Raw genomic sequence first — 19,681 nt, forward strand, 5'->3', positions numbered from 1 at the left:
ATAAATATGCATTACTTTATTATTATATCAGCCAAAGATAATGTCATCCTGTAAAAGCCGTTTGTTTTTTACAGTTTGTTTGTATTAAATATTTACATTGTATCTATCAGGAATTCAACATTTAAAGTTTACAATGTTCTCTTTATGCATAAGGGGAAAAAATCACTTTAAAATTCAAATCATCGATGCCAGAAAATATCGGATATTATCAACAGATATCCTTTAGCTTCTTATAGACTTAAGAACAGGAGTTATAACCAAAAAGAACAAGTTTAAAATCATTGGAAAAAATGCCTAAATATACAGAAACAGGGTTTATCCGATACATTATAAACATATATGCATTATATTAATATTATATTATCCAAAGATAACGTCATCCTGTAAAATCCGTTTGTTTTTTTACAGTTTGTTTTTATTAAATATTTACATTGTATCTATTTAAAGTATTGAATGATGAGAAAGTGTAAACTTGACGTCACTTTACTGTAAAGTTTACTTCTTACTTCAATCTAATAAAATGTTCCGGTCGCAAGAGCGCGCACGCTGTGACGTCAGCCTCGCCAGGGTCCCGGTGCACGCGCGTGCATGCTCTTGACACGTGCACGCGCGCAGCTGGGTGCTCGCTCCCGCCGCTGACGGATGGAACTGGTGTGACTCCGGATTCTCTTCCGACCCGTTGGGACAAAAACCGGAGGAAAACCGGGTTTTTCATCCGCGATGAGAACCGAACCGAGTGAACAGGGAGAGAACTCGACCAACTCGGTGAGCGCAGTGCATGACGGGAGCGTAACAATAAGTAACCATGAGTGTTTGCGTGAGGAATTAACGTCAAATCCAACACTAACCCCTGACCTGCCTTAAATAACACCAAATTTACACTTTAACTATAATTTAACTTGATTTATACAGGTTAAAAACACATGAAACGTTATTAGATTGTTAATTTAGGTAACACTTTAAAATTCGGCTCACATAAAATTCAAAGTGCTTTTAGTTTAATAAAATCCATATTCATATGTCCCCAATATGGCTGTTGAGCAAACAGTAATTTCTGTCTATAATCCGTTTAGCTTCTTCTCTTAATAATACACACTTATTCCCTAAATCACAATCACATAAATAAGTAGAAAGTTTTATAATCAAAAGATATTTTCAGGTATATGACCAAAAGTAATTAGAACCATATTCAACTATATATATATATTATATATATATCTGCAGAATATATAATGGAATGTGGTTCTGATTACTTTTGGTCATATACCTGGTCATGTATTTGCTATAGTCACACAAGATTAAAACGTATTAGGACCATATTCAACTATATATATATATCTGTAGAATATATAATGGGATATGGACCTAATGCGTTTTAATTATATGTGACTATAGCAAATACATGATGTTTTCAGATATAGTCACATAAGGCTAAAGCTTATAACTACCACATTCCATTATATATAACTATAGAATATATAATGAAATAATAAATAATAATGTGATATTTCAAAACAAATTCCACAGGCTGTAAAATATCCCATGTGTGTTATTTGAGGCTGTAACTTTGAGATAAATCAGTGTTGGGCTCTGTCTCCATCCGACCAGACTTCATCAATAGGCCTTTTCTAATTCCAGCCCCCCCGCCCACCCCCCACCACCCCCATACAGCACATGAAGCCAAGTCTCTTCTGGTGCTGAAGGGTTCGGGCGTTCGAACCCTCACTCACACTGTAGAAATGATGAGATGTCAAAAGAAAATCATGTGTTTGCATGTGTTTTCTCTTTGGTATTGACACAGGAAGTGTGTGTGTTTGGTGTGTGTGTGTGTGTGTGTGTCATAGAGAGAGAGAGAGAGAGACACCCACTGGCTTTGTCACTCAGCTCTGGTGGCATGCTGAGTGGAATGATAAACAGAAGTCTGTGCTATCCATGTCACACGCTTTAAATAGAGGCTAAGCTAGAGGGTCTCAGATAGCAACCGGACTCCATATAAGTCTGGTTGCTTTTGCCTGTGTGTGTGTGTGTGTGTGTGTAACTTTGTGTGTGTGTCAGAAAGAGACCCTGACATGTCCACCTGCTGTCGGGGGGGCTTTATATAGCACCTCTCGCTCAGCAGAGTTGTGTTATTTCTTTCTTGTGTCTGTTAAGTGAAAACATATGACGGCCTGTGAGAGTTTGTATTTGATGACGACTAATCGTAAAGTATTAATACATTTCTGTGAGGTTAACAGTTTGGTCAAGGATGCACTTGTCAAATCAGGGGGGAGTGGGGGGGGGGCAGTTGATTGTTCAAGTCTTCAAAAAACTGGATCAAAAGAATAGGGAAGTATTTGTATTTTTGTGAAGCAGCCACCGGCAAAGTTGGCACAAAGTCTGGAAACAACACAGAACAGATCCCAAAAAAACAATAACAGATTTTTCTTCAGTGTCTTCAGGGATCAGTCGCGTGAACCAGGAAGTGAAATTCATCCTCATTAAGTGCTTGTGTACAGGAATGAGACTGGTCCCAGTGAAAAGCAAACAAATCTCCCAAAACACCAAAACTATTACTTTTAATGCTGTAAATTTTCCCCGGTTATTTTTCAAGCTGCATCGTCCTGTAACGTGTTTGTCCTTCAGCTCCACATCTACACACACACAATGATGTGTCGACACGTGTGTGCGTCACGACTGAGGCCTACTTTTATCTTCAGCCCTCACATGAGTCACATTGTGTTCACATTGTGTTCACATGAGTCATGGTTGACTGTGAGTCAGGGAGTTATGTACAAGATGTGGGGATATCTACCTGTTCCTCCAAGGGTTAAACCTGGGTTGCATACAGGGTCGTATAGTCAGGGTTATTAGTCAATTAGATATTGTAAATAACAGATATTGGATTTGAACGATAGACTGTGAAGATGGAGGATGTGGCAGCTCCCCAAAGTTAAGCCAAAAAGACGTGTCATGCATTTCCAAAGCCAGTCCGTTAATAACCCAAACTCTGCGAGGGCCACTAAACAAATGTCAGTTCTAGAGACGTGTGGCTGATCTCATGCTTGTTGTCGCCTTGTGTCTGATCTTATTCCTCAGCAGAGCGAGATGCTGATCAACCAGCTGAAGGAGATCACCGGCATCCAGGACCCACAGATTATCTACAAAGCCCTGAAGGTAAGATCATCAAGTGTCAATAGATGGTTAACGACAACTCACGCTGCGGAGAAAAAGGAACAAACTGTCGTGACAATCCATCGCTAGAGCCACACAGGAACCTGTTCTGTAATTAATCGAAATCTAAATGATTAATGTTATAAGAGCTCTCTGTTGTTATAGTCAAAGGAGCTTCACAGTGTTGAATGTATGTACTAATGCAATACTTCGTAAGTATTTTATTGCTGATTCCTCTGCAGACACTATACATCCTTTATCATGTCCTTGTCTCATCTCTTAAAGGCCAGTCAGGGGGACGTTGGACATGCTGTGGGACTGTTAACAACACAACCGGCAGAGGTTCAGGATCCTGGGGACCCAGAGGAGCCAGGGGCCCCTGAAGAGGCCTGGGAGGGCCAGAAAGGTACAGCAAGGGCCAAAATACACTGAATTTTATTTGATGAATATACAATTACACCCTTTAGGATTAGTCAATGCTTGTTTCACCTGTTTTCAAATGCTAAAGTAAGATTGTTGCATGTTGTTGTGTATTTTTCTTCAGGAATTCGTAAAGATGAGCTGCAGGCGGCCATAGAGCTCAGCCTGCAGGAGTCCCGCAATGCCCAGGAGGAGGAGAGGGAGTTTCACAGGTGCTTTCTCAGCTTTTGCCTCTGGTTTGATTTAAGTTAGAAATTCAAACAAGTTATTAGAGAGATGGCAATGTATGCTACATTAGAAAAGTGAACCTATGTAATCAGGGGTAAAGCACAGGAATTTGAAGAGGTGTGGGCACCCTTAATGGACTTTCTCAGGCAACGGTAGATTATATCTATCTGTAGGGATATCGAGTGTGACATTTTTATTTTATTTTATTTATTATTGTTATTATTTACCGTAGGTATGTATGTTTGTGTGCGTGTTTATCTTTATTTATTTATTTATTTTTTGTTTGTATGTATGTGTATGCAGTGAAGTTTGCCTGCATTTCATTGTGCAACTTGTGTGGTATGTGTCAATGTCTTTTGTAGGTTCTTATTGGAAATTAATTAAAAAAAACATTGTTAAGAAATTCAAACAAGTTATTGCAGGAGACTGTGGATCAAACATCTAATTGATTGAGACTAAATTATACAACCTGTGCACAGGACAGACAATGTGAGTACGTCAGCCTGTGTCTAACAGTCGGGTCTGATGTTGTGTCAGGGCTCTGGAGGCGAGTGCAGAGGAGAACGCAGCGAGAATAAAGAGAAAACGATGTGAAGGCGACATGAGCAACCCGGCAGACTGGATGCGTCAGGACGACTGGCCCGTGGGCATCCGCAACGTGGGAAACACCTGCTGGTTCAGTGCCGTCATACAGGTAATACAAGTATTATAATACAATTCATAATGCAGCTGCACAAAGCACACAGAGGAAATGTTCTATGAGGTGCACCGAGCTCCTGCTGAGTGTCCACCTGCTCCAACAGAGATAAATAGCTCCTTCATTCTGCTCTACGGACATTTATAGACTTGTTCGCCTTCCAAGTTTTCTAACTTTAGTCCGTCAGAGGTGTCAAACCTTGTTTTCAGGTAGCAACAGACTTTTATTTCTGATACTGATTCATTCACTGAGTCAATATATACGTATAAATATTTACAAAAATAAAAAATTTCCAGTGATTTCAGAGATGTCATTATCAAACCCTTATGACAAAGATTATTATAATAGTATAAATTATAAATAGCTAAACACAAAAAGAAAATACAAATACAACCAGATATATAGAGCTTCGATTGAGAAAGTAAACACAATTTTAAGAGTAAAATGTAAACATGAATACACATATCAATTTCACATCAGTGCATAAACATGAAAGCTGATACTGATATATGTGTGAGGGCTCATATTGACTGATGTCTTCATGCTTTTAAAGTGACAGCACTGAATCCTAAAATCATCAACTCATAACATGATAATAAAATTAAACGTCAGAAGGAAAACGAGCGTGTGGAAATCTTCACATCTCCAGTATTTTTCCTGAGCTGCTAATTCTATTAAAAGTCCATTCCCGACTGAAGGTAGTCAGACCTATCAGGTGGCTCGGCAGAAACCGGAGCCTCATCGAGCGGCTCGGGCCGTGAGGATGATTAAAGAGCCAGGGACACGATGATGGAGAGAGCGGAGGACTTCCGAGTCACAGCCTGAAATGGAGGACGAGAAGACGGCAGCTATTTGTCTCTGTTGAACTCAATCGTGCTTCTTCTTCGATTGAGACGTCCAAACCCTCTCAGGACAGAGGTTATTGTCTGGAAATGAGAAGATGAGGCGTTTGTAGTCTGAATGCAAATTTAACTGACATATTTGTTTACGAGTCAAACAGAGCCCGGCTCTCGATAAAGCCGTCTCCCTCAACAAAGTAATTATACTATCAGATTTAGACTGAGTGACCACATGATTCAATTGGCAGTTCATTATCCCTCTATTATCCTTTGTGGTATAAATTACAGTAAAACGGAGATAAGCAGTAATTGAATTTCCCACGCAAACGGAAAAATATATCATAAGTGCTCAGAGGCTCCACTCACCGACCCACATGACCAATAAGACGAGCTGACAGGTATTAATGTGTTTAGCTTATCATGTTTTTAGTGGCAAGGCATGTGTGCAGAGCTATTATACTGAAACTAAATCATTTATTTTAGTTTTAAATCTGGAAACCGGAAGAATTAAACTGTGTTTCTGAAACGATCAGGAGCAGGAGACGCCTGATTTTGAAGCTTGGAAATTCAGGCGATATTTCTTAAAGGGGTTTTTCCAAAAGTTCCTGCGACACAATTATTTCACACTGTTTATTCATAAGGTCGAAGGAAACTTTTAATGTGATTTTAATAGCAATTGGAGTCAATTTTGAATATCTCATTCAGATAATTTATTATAACTGATTAGATTTGAGTGGTCAAAGGTCAATGTCACTGTAACCTCACAGAACATGTTTTTGGCCTCTTAAACGTGACATCTCAACTCTGCTTTTAGGGAATTTCCTTGAAACTTAATCATTTAGTTTAGTTTTAAATCTGGAAACTGGAAGAATTAAACTGTGTTTTTCAAAAGTTCTTAGCAGGAAACGCCAGATTTTGAAGCTTGGAAATTCAGGCGGTATTTCTTAAAGGAGTTTTTCCAAAGGTTCCTGCGACACAATTATCTCCCACTGTATATTCATGAGGTCGAAGGAAACTCTGAATGTGATTTTAATAGCAATTGGAGTCAATTTTTAATATCTCATTCAGATAATTTACTAATTTACTGCTTGATAAAGTGATGAGCTCCACAGCTGAGTGCTGAAGTCAGAGGTGTAAATAAGCAATGTCTTTAATGTGCAATCTGCTCCTTTTGGAAAACCCAATTTTATTGTATTAATTTTGTTTTTTGTTTTTTGTACCTCTATTTAATGATATATTAGATATTTTATATATTTTATCCGTGGTTTGAGTATAAGACTGGATTATTCGGGACTAATGCTCCATCACTTCCTTTTTGTTCTAGTCTCTGTTCCACCTGCCTGTGTTCCGGAGGCTGGTTCTCAACTACCATCTGTCCGAGCGTCTCCTGGAGAAGTGCAAGAGCCACTCGGTGAGTAAATCAGAACTTCTCCACACGACTTCAGCCAACACAGGGTCGAAGCTTGAATCTCTGACTCTGTGTTTTCCAGGACAAGAGGAACATCGCGTTCATGCAGGAGCTGCGTTGCCTGTTCGCCCTCATGCTCGGCTCCACCCGCCGGTTCGTGGATCCCTCTGCTGCCGTGGAGTTACTGCGTGATGCCTTCAGGAGCAGTGAGGCCCAACAGGTACAACACACACATGCTGTACTTGTCAGTTACCAAAACATCTCTTCGAAATCACCCACGTGCCGAGGGTGGCTTGTTTCTCACCAGCAGGAGGCAGGGTGCATGTCTGGGAGCTCCTTATTATCGCCTCTTGGACATTTCAGCACCTGAGTGTTGGATCATCGGGATATTTAATCACAATATCATTTTAAAAAAATGTCTTCCCTCACATATTTTTAAGCAGGGAGGATTTTACATTTGTTTTGGAAGATTTGCACAGTCTCCACTTCCTTTCTTGAGCTACCACTGAGACTTAGGGTTAAATACAGTGACTAGGTTTACATGGACACCAATGTTCATAATAGTCTGATTAAGACTCTGTCATGTACAGTGCATTTTCTTAAAGGTTCAGTTTGTAGAATTTGAGTGACATCTAGTGGTGAAGCCGCATGTTGCAGCTGAGTAGCCCTCACCTCTTCCTCCCCTTCCAAACATGGGAGAGAACCTGTGGTAGCATGTCATAAAAACTCAAAAGGTTTAGTTTGTCCAGTCTGGGATCCTGTAAAAAGCATGGTGGCCTCTGTATAGAGCACCCGCTCCCGATATATAAATACGTATTTAAATATAAAAGCTCCATTTTAGGGTAAAGAACAACAATTCTTACAATTGAGATGAAACACACTCGTGAAAACATCTAAAGGATTCTTTTCTATTCCATTTCTGTCAATAGATCCTTTTCACCTAAATCTTACACACCGAACCTTTAATACCTAAACCAGAATAAGGTCTTACTCAGAATAAGCAATAATCAAATCAAAACGTGGAGTCTAAGGAGAATCTTTCCTTTCTAATGTCTTTATTCTAGGATGTAAGCGAGTTTTCCCACAAGCTGCTTGAATGGCTGGAGGACGCATTTCAACTCTCTGCCAGTGGAAAGTAAGTTGATGACACCCTCATGCATGCTTCATGACTATTCTTTATTTGATGCATGAACATAATCTCATGTTTTTCTTTTAGCAACGCAGAGGACAAACAGAAAAACCCCATGGTCCAGCTTTTCTACGGCACCTTCGTAACTGAAAGAAAACATGAAGGTGTGGTTTTGTAGTTTTGTCGAATCAATGTGAGTTTCCTTCTCAGCTGATCTCACAGTTGTTGTGATTCTGTTTCTAGGTAAAACGCTTTGCAACACCGAGCAGTTCGGTCAGTATCCGCTTCAAGTCAACGGCTTCAACAACCTGGATGAATGTCTGGAAGGAGCCATGGTCGAGAGGGAGATTGAATCACTGCATTCAGAACACAGCGTTACACCCGGTTGTGAGGTGAACGTCTGACTCTTTGACTTTTCATCCAGTGTTTGTGAAAATCTGATTCTGTGCTCAGACGATTTTTGTATTTTCTCTCGTTTGCAGAGATGGTTCAACAAGTTACCTCCGGTCCTGACGTTCGAATTGTCCAGATTTGAGTTCAACACTCAGCTCGGTCGTCCTGAAAAGATTCACAAGAAACTGGAGTTCCCACAAATCATTCACATGGACAGGTGAGCTTTGTGCAGATATTATATCATAGAGAGTAAATATATTTTTGAAAACAGCTTTAGAAAGTGAAAAGGAATTCCTGGATTTGCTCCAAAATGTAGTGGGGTCTTCCCGGGTTGATGCCCCACAACACCATGATATTTCATGAAAATTCTGTCCTGTAGTTTTTGATTAATCCTGCTCAACAACGCAGATTAAAATATTACCTCATTAGCAAAGGGTAAAAATTACCACAGTAGGAGAGAAGGTCCTTTTGTTCACCAGGACAGTTGTGTTATTCAAATGCTCAGTGTTTTATCAATGTAGAATGGAGGATAAAAACATGTCTGTATTAATCCTTTAACAAATATTACACACTGATCCATTATTGGTTTTCAGATATCTGCACAGAAACATAGACCAGAGCCATGAGAGGAGAGGGGAAGTGAAAAAACTCAAGGAGCAACTTGCCGTCCTTCAACAGAAGCTTGAGTGGTACGTTCATCGTTAAAGCCGAGATCTGACTTTGGTTTATCTTTAATTTAATCGTCTCTAATCGTGTTCATTCACAGCTACAAAAACTACGGCTCCGGACCGACCAAGTATCCTCTGGCTGACATGCTGCAGTTTGTGTTGGAGTTTGCTACGACAAAACCAACAAGTGTTTCCCCGGCTGAAGACCTGAGACTCTCTGCGTCTTCACCGACTCCGACAAGTCCCCCCCCCAGTGAACCCACATGCAGAGAGAACGGGTGGGAACCAGAAAACTGTACAAGGCACTGAACACACGTATTTGATAGGACTTACAGTATACTTACAGTTCATATTTACTATATTTCCTTGCTGTTAAAAAGACGGAGCCTTGTCGATAGCAGGTACCTTCCCTTTTCTGTTAGAGGAATGCAGTTGTGTTTTGTTATTTGGATTTTGTGTTGTGATTTGTTCTGTTTAGTGATTTATTGTTGTGTTTTGGGAACCAGAAAACTGTACAAGGCACTGAACACATAGGACTTACAGTATACTTACAGTATTTACAAGTTGACATATTTTCATATTTACAGTAATAGCAATAAGATCCTTTTTTGTATTCGTTCCCTGGAATCTAGAGAAGTCAGATCTGAAAGAGAATGTGTAAATCTACATGATATTATTATTATTTTATTCTAATATACACTTCATTTATATTAATATCAAAGCATAAAAGCAGCTCAAGTAGTGTTATAGGCAGAAAAGTGTTTAAAACAGAACAACAGGTACTTGTATTGCACATAGTTGCTTCTATATAAAACTTAATAATTACACACCCATGTTTCTGTTGCCCTCAGTGAACAGGAAGACACAGATTCATCCGAGGGTCCGGTGTCCAGCGTGTCCAGCTGCCAGCGGACCCCCATCTACAAGCCCTTCACCCAGTGCAGACCCCCGGTGGACTGCCCCCCCCACCCTGCCCCACACAGCATCACCGACGAGGAGCTCCACTTTGTTAAGAACTGCCTGCAGCGCTGGAGGACCGAAGTAGAGAATGATATCAATGGTATTCTGATGCACATACACACCAACACAATTATCACATTCACTTCTGATTCAGTATCATGGGCTTTGTTTTCTAGATATGAAAGGCATCACCTGTATCTCATTGTATCTCTGTTTTTATGGCGCTGAAGAGGTTTTCTACAATTAGACTTTAGAGTTTGCTTTTAATTGACAGAAACAGGGTCGATCAGATGGTTAATAAAAAGATATGTTTTATTCTGCCGCGTTAACATGCGACCACAGATGGAGCAGAATGTGATTAATCTTCGATAAAACAGCAGTGAGTTGAAGATTTTGCCAAAGGCGCCTCCTTCACTGCGCTTTGTTCCAGCAGAATACCTGGTTTTAAAAATACCCGATGTGGATGTGAATATATTAATAACCGGTTCAGGCTGTCTCTCAGCGGCCTGTGACTCCCGGCCGTTCCAGAGAATAGACAACGATAAATGTGACGTGTCGAGATGAGTCGTATTTCTGTGACTTGAGAGGCAGTTGGAGAAATTCACTTTCTCAAACGATAATGATACGAGACAATGAGATGAGCGATAGAAGACAAGGTGCGGTGCCCCAGGAGCAATGTAAGATAAGCAGAGGTGTCAAAAGTATTCACATTCATTACTCAAGTAGAAGTATAGATACTAGGGTTTAAAAATACTTTTGTAGAAGTTGAAGTATCAACTCAAGCTTTTTACTTAAGTAAAAGTGTAAAAGTACTGGTTTCAAAACTACTTAAAGTATAAAAGTAAAAGAAATGTAAGGGGAAAAAAAATTCCACTAAGGACAAACTCTTAACTATGACTATAATGTTATATTAAAAAAAGTTATGTTGAAAAATGTGGGATGCACTAGGCTACCCGTTTGAACTGCAAATATGCCCATTGAAAATTATAAAATTTTATTACAATGCAAATACATATATTGTTGGAAGAGACCTTTGGACTCAACACTACCAATAATCAAACTTGACTATCTAGAGGAATTAAAAGTGAGTAACAAGGTCGTGTTGCCTTTTTTTGTGTGTTTTTTTGAACAATGACAAACCGGAATGAAAACAAGCCAAAATTAAATAGGAGTAACGAGTCTATTTTTTAAATGTAAGGAGTAGAAAGTACAGATATTTGCGTGAAAATGTAAGAAGTAGAAGTAAAAAGTCGTCTGAAAAATAAATACTCCAGTAAAGTATAGATACCCAACATTTGTACTTAAGTAAGGTAACAAAGTATTTGTACTTCGTTACTTGACACCTCTGAAGATAAGATAAGGTACAAAACGATATGATTAATGTACGAAAAGGTCATTTAATGAAATATAAGATACAAAATGATACGAGAAGATGAGATGAGTAATGTAAAATAAGATAAACTACGAAATATGGCCAGAAATATGTAAAGGAATAAGATATGCTGCTAAAGAAATACATTTTCACGGAGCTGTATGTGTAATATACTAATTCTCAGTTATGATTTGCTGTGTGTGCGTGTTGGTGTGCGTGTGCGTGTGTCAGAGCTACAGGCCAGCATTGACAGGCTCAGTCAGAAGCTGGAGGGCATGTACACAGACAACACTCTCTGTCAGGTGAGACCTACACTTCACTCTCACACACACAGAAGATGTGGAACGTGAATTTATCTCGATCTCTGTGAGGAAACATAAAAATCACGTCATGTAATAACAAGAACCAATCAGATCCCTGTTGTACTGCAGAGCCTCAGTGTCTCACACAGTGAATCTGGTCTGTTCTGGTTCCCAGGCGCCCTACAGGCTCCACGCCGTGCTGGTCCACGAGGGCCAGGCGTCGGCGGGTCACTACTGGGCCTACATCTACGACCACGCCAACCAGCGCTGGATGAAGTACAACGACATCTGCATCACTGAGTCGTCGTGGGAGGAGCTTGAGCGCGACTCGTTCGGGGGCATGACCAACGCCAGCGCCTACTGCCTGATGTACATCGACGACAGGCTGCCGTACCTTATCACAGGTACACCGCCATGTGCTTATTAATACCGTATGCAGGGGTGGGAACTGCTGTGTGACTCATTTAGGTCAAATATAGTTTTTTGAGTAAGTTAACCCCTCCTTGGTCTCACGTATAGCTGCCATAGAGGACCCTCTTGAGGCAAAGTTCTGTATATTAGCTTTCTATCCTAATCACTTTGTACCAAGCCGAAAGACAGCACCTTTGATTAACCTGTGTATGCTTCAAGCCAGGAGAGTGATCTCTTTGAGATGGAAGAGTGTGGACAGTCCTACAACTGCAATGTGGCTAAGGGAAGTGGCTTCTTGCCTTGCCTTGGAGAAATTAACATATGTGTTCAGAGGGAAAAACAGTAAATTCAAGGAAATATGGGACACCTTCGTGCAATTTTTGGAAAGCGACCAAGTGGAAATTAATGAGTGAAACAGAATAAAATAGCAGCACCTAAAAGGATGAATATTTATTGTAACTTACTAATATTATGAATAAGAGAACGTTATTTTATCTAGGCTTTTGATTTGATTGATTGGAATTTAATTTTATCTATTTGTATTTGTCTAATTATGTCTTTATTTACTTCCATTTATTCTTATATTTTTATATATGTATTTTTTTTAATTATTTTATTTAATCTTATTTAAGTTATTTAATTTCTGCCTCTTTTTCTTTATGGGGGAAAAAATCGATTCAGTTACGAATCGTGATTCTTGTGTATGACGATTTTTTTTTGGGAGCAAGTTGACCAGCTCTTGTTTTTGCACAAGAATCTAAACATACCCAAGCACTAGCTTTGCATCGCCTACATGCAAACAACAATGAAGGGAACATTTTTATTTATTTTCTCTATTGGCTGCCCGGCAGTCACTAAGTTAATGTTAATATTTGAAATAAAACTTGTAAAGTTCTAAGTGAATTTGACTGTGTTGTATTTGAAGGTATGATTCAACATTTTTCCATGGTCCAGTATTTAAAAAAAAAAAAATAACCAAAAGAAATCTCAGGAAATCGTAATATCGAATCGCAATACTTACAGAATCGCAATACATATCGTATCACCACCTAAGTATCGTGATAGTATCGTATCGGGAGGTCCCTGCCGATTCCCGTCCCTTATATTAACCCTTCCTCACATCTACCTAGAAGACACAGATGACGAGACAGGCCAGATGCTGCACGGCATGGACTCCCTGCCGCCCGTCCTCCGGCGCTACGTCCACGAGGACAATCGCTGGTTCCAGCAGGAGCTCAGCGAGTGGGAGGAGCAGTTCTGCCAGACCGCCGCGCCACAGGGAGAGACCACCGCTTCGGCCGAAATCCCGAATCCTGACGTCCAGCAAACAGCCGTCGAGCCGGCGCCTCAGTCAGGACCCTGCACGGAGGAGGAGGAGGAAGAGGAGGAGAAGGAGAAGGAGAAGGAGGAGGAGGAGGAGGAGGAGGAGGAGGAGGCGGACCTGGAAGCAGAGAAGGAAGCAGAGGCCGAACCCGGAGAGAAGCCTGAAGGTCAGCTGTTAGGATTAGGAAGTCATTTCAACATCCTGGAAGCTTTCCAGTATCAACATGTGTGTTTATTCACAGCCTCATCACTCTCTTTGACCCCAGAAGAATCAGAGTCAACACCATCACCACCATCACCGCCCCCCCCACAAAGCCCTGGCCTCCAGCCCGACGCCAGCAGCACGGCAGCGGTCACCGACACCGACGCCCCGGGGTCCGGTCCGAGCTCCACGTCAGCTGAGAAGGAGCCGCAGAGTCAGGTGGTCCCTCCCCCATCCCCCCCGTCTGTATGCCCCCCTGTCGGATGTGGGTCAGAAACTCTAGGCAACAAAAATAATTGTGTATATCTGGGTCAAGAGTCGTGTTTCACCTCTTAGCATAGCGATGGAAATCTGAACTTAATATCTGGCCCGACTAAAGGTCACGGGTAATTACAGACATCCACTGATTTGTTGTTTTACACTCAGTCACTTGTTCAGATACATAAATAGCATTGGATATATAAAAATAGATAAGAAACAACAAACTTATCCTGGGAAATTGTTGAAGATGTCACAAGACACAAGAAAACATTCCCTGATCCACCTACTGATCTGGATCCTGCTGACGGACAAACAGACAAACAGACAAACACACAAACACACAAACACACAAACACACAAACAGACAAACAGACAAACAGACAAACACACAAACACACAAACACACAAACACACAAACAGACAAACAGACAAACAGACAAACACACAAACACACAAACACACAAACACACAAACTGTCAACAGATCATCTTCCTGAATGTAGGATTTGTTGTAAGTTATTCCATCAGATGGCTTTAACATAATTTACAAAAGGTAGTGACTGTTAAGCACTTGAAAATCTTCCTCCTCAAATGTTTTCCAGCTGTAAAAAGCTGCACTTGCGTTTCAGTGTCTTCACTTTATTTGACCTGGTGTTTCTCCGATATATTCATTTGTAGATACATTATTTCAGATAGATGCCGTGCCACTACGACATAATTCAATTAAACTCATGACAATGTGAATTTTTAAATCTTCCTCTGACAGACCCCTGACCCCGAAGTCGAGCTCAGAAACCCGACATCCCCCGACCTCCATGTGGAGAAGGACGACTCAGAGGCGACGGACCTCGGCTCCACAGCTGAAGACGAGACCGAGGCCTCAGGAGGAGAAGGAGGAGGAGGAGGAGCCTCTGAACAGGAAGCAGAGCAGACGGAGGAGACGCAGCAGCAGGACGTCCCCCGGGTGAGGCAGCGACCGACCGAGGACGAGGTGTCGGAGGTGGAGATCCCCAACGTGGGCCGGATCATGGTGAGGGCTGATGCTGATGGATACAATGAAGAGGTAAGGAAGAACTGGAAGTTGTTTTGTTCCTATTAAGGTAGTTTGTCATTAGTTTGCCGCCCAGTTTCTCTTTCATTTCATTCCTCTTCTCACTTGTTTCCTCTTTTCCCAGATGATGCTGACTCCAGCTATGCAGGGCGTCATTATGGCGATCGCCAAGGCCCGGCACATCTTCGACAAGGAAGGACCCGAGGCCGGCCTCATCAAGGTTTGATCCATTTCACATAATCACCCCATGATTTTACTTTGAATTTACTTTTGAAGTAAATCACTCTGCAGTTTTAAATATGTATGTGACTCGAAAATATACTCAGTAGATATTTAATATTGCGAAAGGCTACAATTCTCAGCTGCAGATTTCCTCCTTAATAATCCTCATCAAACACTGTGTTAACAATTATCAATATTATAAGTAGCCTCCGAAAGATTCCCTTCAATAAATGATAAAGACTATCATTTCTATAAACCACAGTATTATTTTTGACCTTGTCTCTTGACTCATAAACTTGAACAATCTCATGATAATCTCCCGTTTTATAGACCACACAGAAATAACACATTAAACATATTAAATATCCATTTGCTCCCTTCACTTGTGTTGAAGCCAAAAGGCACAATTTGCTTGTTTGTGTATTTTGATGAGATTCAAATGAAATATCTGTCTTCACTCAGTTAGCGTCGCTGCATTAACAAAACTAGTGTTCAGTCCCTGTGTGAGGTCTATTGGTCACGATGAGACTGGATCAAATCAGATGTGTTTTCATGCTGTTCCATGTTTTTCTAATTGAAGTATTGAACATGTCCCACTGGTTCCCTCAGGCCTTCCACGAGGAGTACTGCCGCTTGTTTGAGCTCTCCCAGGAGGAGACGACGCCCCAGGAGGATCCTCGGCTGCAGCACGCTCTGGTCTACTTCTTCCAGAACAACGCGCCCAAACGCATCATCGAGAGGACGCTGCTGGAGCAGTTCACCGACCGGAACCTCAGCTTCGACGAGAGGTGCACGCAAACAGCCAACAAAGACAAAATGAGTTTTTAAAATTATTCAAAAATTAGAAAAACAGATAATATACTGGCTTCATCTTGGAAGGAATCGACTACTTGAAAGAAAATGTATCACAAACCCTAAAATCAAGGAGAAAAACCTCTGTTGGACATTTAATAAAATGAGTTGTGAGATTAAGGTGATTGAGATAAAACATATAAGATGATAAGATGTAAGAAAATAGAATATTAAGAAGAGAAGAGTCCCTCAAATGTTTCGGTGACAAAAAAAGCAAATAGGAAGCATCAGTGCAAAAGTAATGAAAAAGGAAACATGCGATTTAGACATAAGGATATATAAAATGTTGGTGTCAAATATTTATTTAATGTAAAAAATAATTGCACATGGTATCGCACAGATAAGAATGTTTAAATAGCCCTGACCATGTACAATATCTACACGTAGCACAGGTGAGTGACTAAAGCAGCAGCAGCTCTTCACTAAAACCAAGCTTATTCCACCACCTAGTGTCCAGAGCAGAGAAGTGCAGCTGTAGTTTGAAAGTGTCTGATCTCTTCTTGTGTTCTTCACATGCAGAGCCATCAGCATCATGAGGGAAGCCCGGGCCAAGCTGCGCCTCATCAAGCCAGACGACATGGACATGGATGAATACTTGGTACCGTCTATCACCTGAAAAAACGCACACAAACACAGAGAGAAACCAGCCAAACTGGGATTCAAACCCAATAGAAGTCATTGTAGTTTCTCAGAGAGTATTCAAAGCTTTACTAGGAACTAATGAGTATGAAGCACAGTGTCACAGGCAGGTTGAAGAAGGGTAAAAGTATTGAGAACCGTTTATTTTGGTCTTTTTATTGGATTTAAGATTTCCAGCCATATCCCTGTAAGACAAATAAAATCTATTTGGTCTCTTTAAGGTTAAAAATAGAAGAATCAATCAGCAGAAAAAGCCTGGCCTGTTCTCTAGTACAAATAATAAAAGCTTGAATTAGAGGAGGCAGAAACAAAAAAAGGAGCTGCAGCTCGACAGTGTGATGCAACGACAGGAAACAAACCCAACTGTGGTTGTTGTGTGTTTGTTCTCTCGCAGCAGTGGCAGGACGACTACAGGCTGTTCAGGACGGTGTTTGTGTATCTGCTGACCGGCCTGGAGCACTACCAGCACGGGAAGTAGGTGGCAACTATATTCATCATCAATTCACCGTCGCTCCACCCGATCACTAACTGTCACATCAAAGTCAATAGTCATTATATATATAAGAATGTTGAAAAATTCATTCTGTATAAAAATGAAGAGATAAAAACAACAATTTAAAGGTTTGTTTATGAAGAAGTTTATATAACTGATAATGATCTCCTTTCTTGGTTCATAAAGTTCAGTTGGTCAGTCAATTTTAAACTGTTCAGTATAATATTGATGTACATTCATTAATTATATGTTTTAGGACTGAAAATGTACATTTACGCTGTGTTGATGATATACACGTATAAAAAGACTGGGACTGGTTGTATGATACTTGTGTTGACTTAAATGTGTGTATGTGCCTGTGTGTGTGTGTGTGTGTTGCAGGATGCGTGAGGCACTGACCTACCTGGCTCATGCGTACGAGACCAACTCCTCTCTGCTGAAGAACGGAGAGAAACGTGGCGTGGACAGGTCGCTTATTGGCGTTTACAGGAGGAAATGTCTCACTGTGAGTGAAGCAGCTCTCACTGTCGCTGTGTGGAGCAACATCTCATTAATGTGAAGCATCAGTATCATGATGAAAATGCAGGAGAAACTTTGCGACCTTAATAAAGACACCCTCTCCATCCTCCTCCTCCTTCTCCATCCTCCTCCTCCAGGCGCTGAACGAGAGCGCCTCACGATTGTTCTGCAGCGGCGAGGAGAGCAAGGTGGAGGAGGGCGTGGCCATCATGGACGAGGCCGTGATCCCCTGTCTTCACCTGATGAGCCGGGACCTGGTTCCATCGCAGGAAGATCGGGACGTCACGGAGAGCATCCGCAGCCAGTGGTGCTGCTGCCTGGGCCAGGACATGGAGGGTGAGACCAGCTAACACATGAACACGTGGTTTCAGAAATGTACCGACAATCATCTGTTTGTGGCTCCTCCCATTCCATACATTATTGTATGGAAATTGGAAGTTATTTCACCAAATAAGCTCAAAACTGAATTTCATTTAAACACCTCATGAGCTTATGGTGGATTGTTTCTGTAATTTACTGTCGTTATATTCCCAACATACAGTAGAAGATTTGTAGAAATGTGGTCATCCTTCAATTGCCTTAGATAGATAGATAGATAGATAGATAGATAGATAGATAGATAGATAGATAGATAGATAGATAGATAGATAGATAGATAGATAGATAGATAGATAGATAGATAGATAGATAGATAGATAGATAGATAGATAGATAGATAGATAGAAAGATAGATTACTTTATTCATCCCCGAAGGGAAATTAAGTCGTCATAGCAGCCGGTATATTTGAATACAATAAAATACAATACAATAGAATAAAATATAAAAATATTGAGGTAGAAAGAATAAAAACAGAAACACAAGATAAATAGGTAGATAAGGTGCAGTGGCAAGATGATGGTAATAGTACTGATGATATGATGGTAATGTTATTGTTAGACAGTATATAAAAATAGTACAGTATATATAGTATATAATATAACATAATATATATTTATATATGATAGTAATACCAATATAATAGCAGTATATATTAATAATAGCAGCAACAGTATGATGATGATGATGATCCTCAAAGTTTCCCAGGTTTGCGTCAGTTAGTTATTTTCTGTTGTGTTTTTTTTATTGCAGAAACAATTAATTGCTGTATTGAGAAATGTGGACATTCCTCACTGCTGTTTTAAAACAAACAAATCTAAGACTTAAACCCCGGAAACTACACGCTAGCTGCTTCTCATTTTAACTGTTCTCTTCCTCTGTTTGAGCACGTGGTTTCAGAAATGTACCGACAATCATCTGTTATTCCAACGAATAAGCTCAAAACTGAATTTCAAAAACACCTCATGACCTTACTTGTTACTGCAATTTACTGTCGTAGGTTTCTAAACATATAGTAGTAGGGATGTAGTCATCCTTCAATTGCCTTATAAAACACATATATCACATTAATATGTCTAATGCGATTGCTGGAACGTCATTTTGGTCTGACGTCAAATGGTAGTGATGCTGATGATCCTCAAAGTTTCCCAGGTTTGCCTCAGTTAGTTATTTGCTGTTGTTTTATTTTATTGCAGAAACAATAAATTGCTGTATTGAGAAATGTGGACATTCCCCACTGCTGTTTTAAAAAACAAACACATCTTCAACTTAAACCACGGAAACTACACTCTAGCTGCTTCTCATTTTAACCGAACTTTTCCTCTGTTTGCAGACTCACTGCAGGTGAAGTTGGGCGAGTTGCTTCCCCGGGTCCTGGACGGCGCCGCGGAGGCCGTGGTGCTCCAGGACCCCCCCAAGGTGCACGTCCACCAGGCCCACGACCTGTGCAGCCGCCTGGCCGCCGTCATGGAGTCCATCCACAGCATGACCGTGGTCAGCGTGAAGTAACCGTCCCGAGTGAAACCTCCGACAACCTCCTTCCAACGTGCACCATCAATGCAAGCAACACAGACGGTTCTGTGCTGAGCGACTGTGGGGGGGAGATATTTGTGTTTTTCACTTTATCTGCTGCTTTGGCGACGCACACAAATATTGTTTTCGATATGTTAACACATGCAAGCTGCAAGCAGTCATTGGGGATTAGTAGATACGGGAGGGGGCGGGGCTGTCACCATACAAAGCATTAACTCGTCAGAAAAGAGAATT

General features: G+C 40.8%; 1 protein-coding gene across 1 annotated transcript; it reads left to right on the forward strand.

Moving 5' to 3' along the window:
• The first annotated feature begins 720 nt into the window (after window positions 1-720).
• usp28 (ubiquitin specific peptidase 28) lies at window positions 721-19,423 on the forward strand. Its single transcript, XM_061085933.1, has 26 exons — window positions 721-765; window positions 3,076-3,153; window positions 3,436-3,556; window positions 3,695-3,782; window positions 4,336-4,492; window positions 6,659-6,745; window positions 6,825-6,962; window positions 7,807-7,877; window positions 7,959-8,035; window positions 8,115-8,263; window positions 8,354-8,481; window positions 8,858-8,953; window positions 9,031-9,210; window positions 9,784-9,992; window positions 11,496-11,566; window positions 11,742-11,970; window positions 13,108-13,467; window positions 13,576-13,721; window positions 14,529-14,825; window positions 14,938-15,033; window positions 15,645-15,823; window positions 16,407-16,485; window positions 16,921-17,000; window positions 17,401-17,524; window positions 17,676-17,874; window positions 19,248-19,423. The coding sequence occupies exons 1-26, from the start codon at window positions 721-723 to the stop codon at window positions 19,421-19,423; spliced, it is 3,660 nt and encodes a 1,219-aa protein (XP_060941916.1).
• The last annotated feature ends 258 nt before the right edge of the window (window positions 19,424-19,681 follow it).

The sequence above is a fragment of the Limanda limanda genome, chromosome 14, assembly GCF_963576545.1.
Source record: "Limanda limanda chromosome 14, fLimLim1.1, whole genome shotgun sequence".
In the NCBI taxonomy this organism is placed as follows: Eukaryota; Metazoa; Chordata; class Actinopteri; order Pleuronectiformes; family Pleuronectidae; genus Limanda; species Limanda limanda.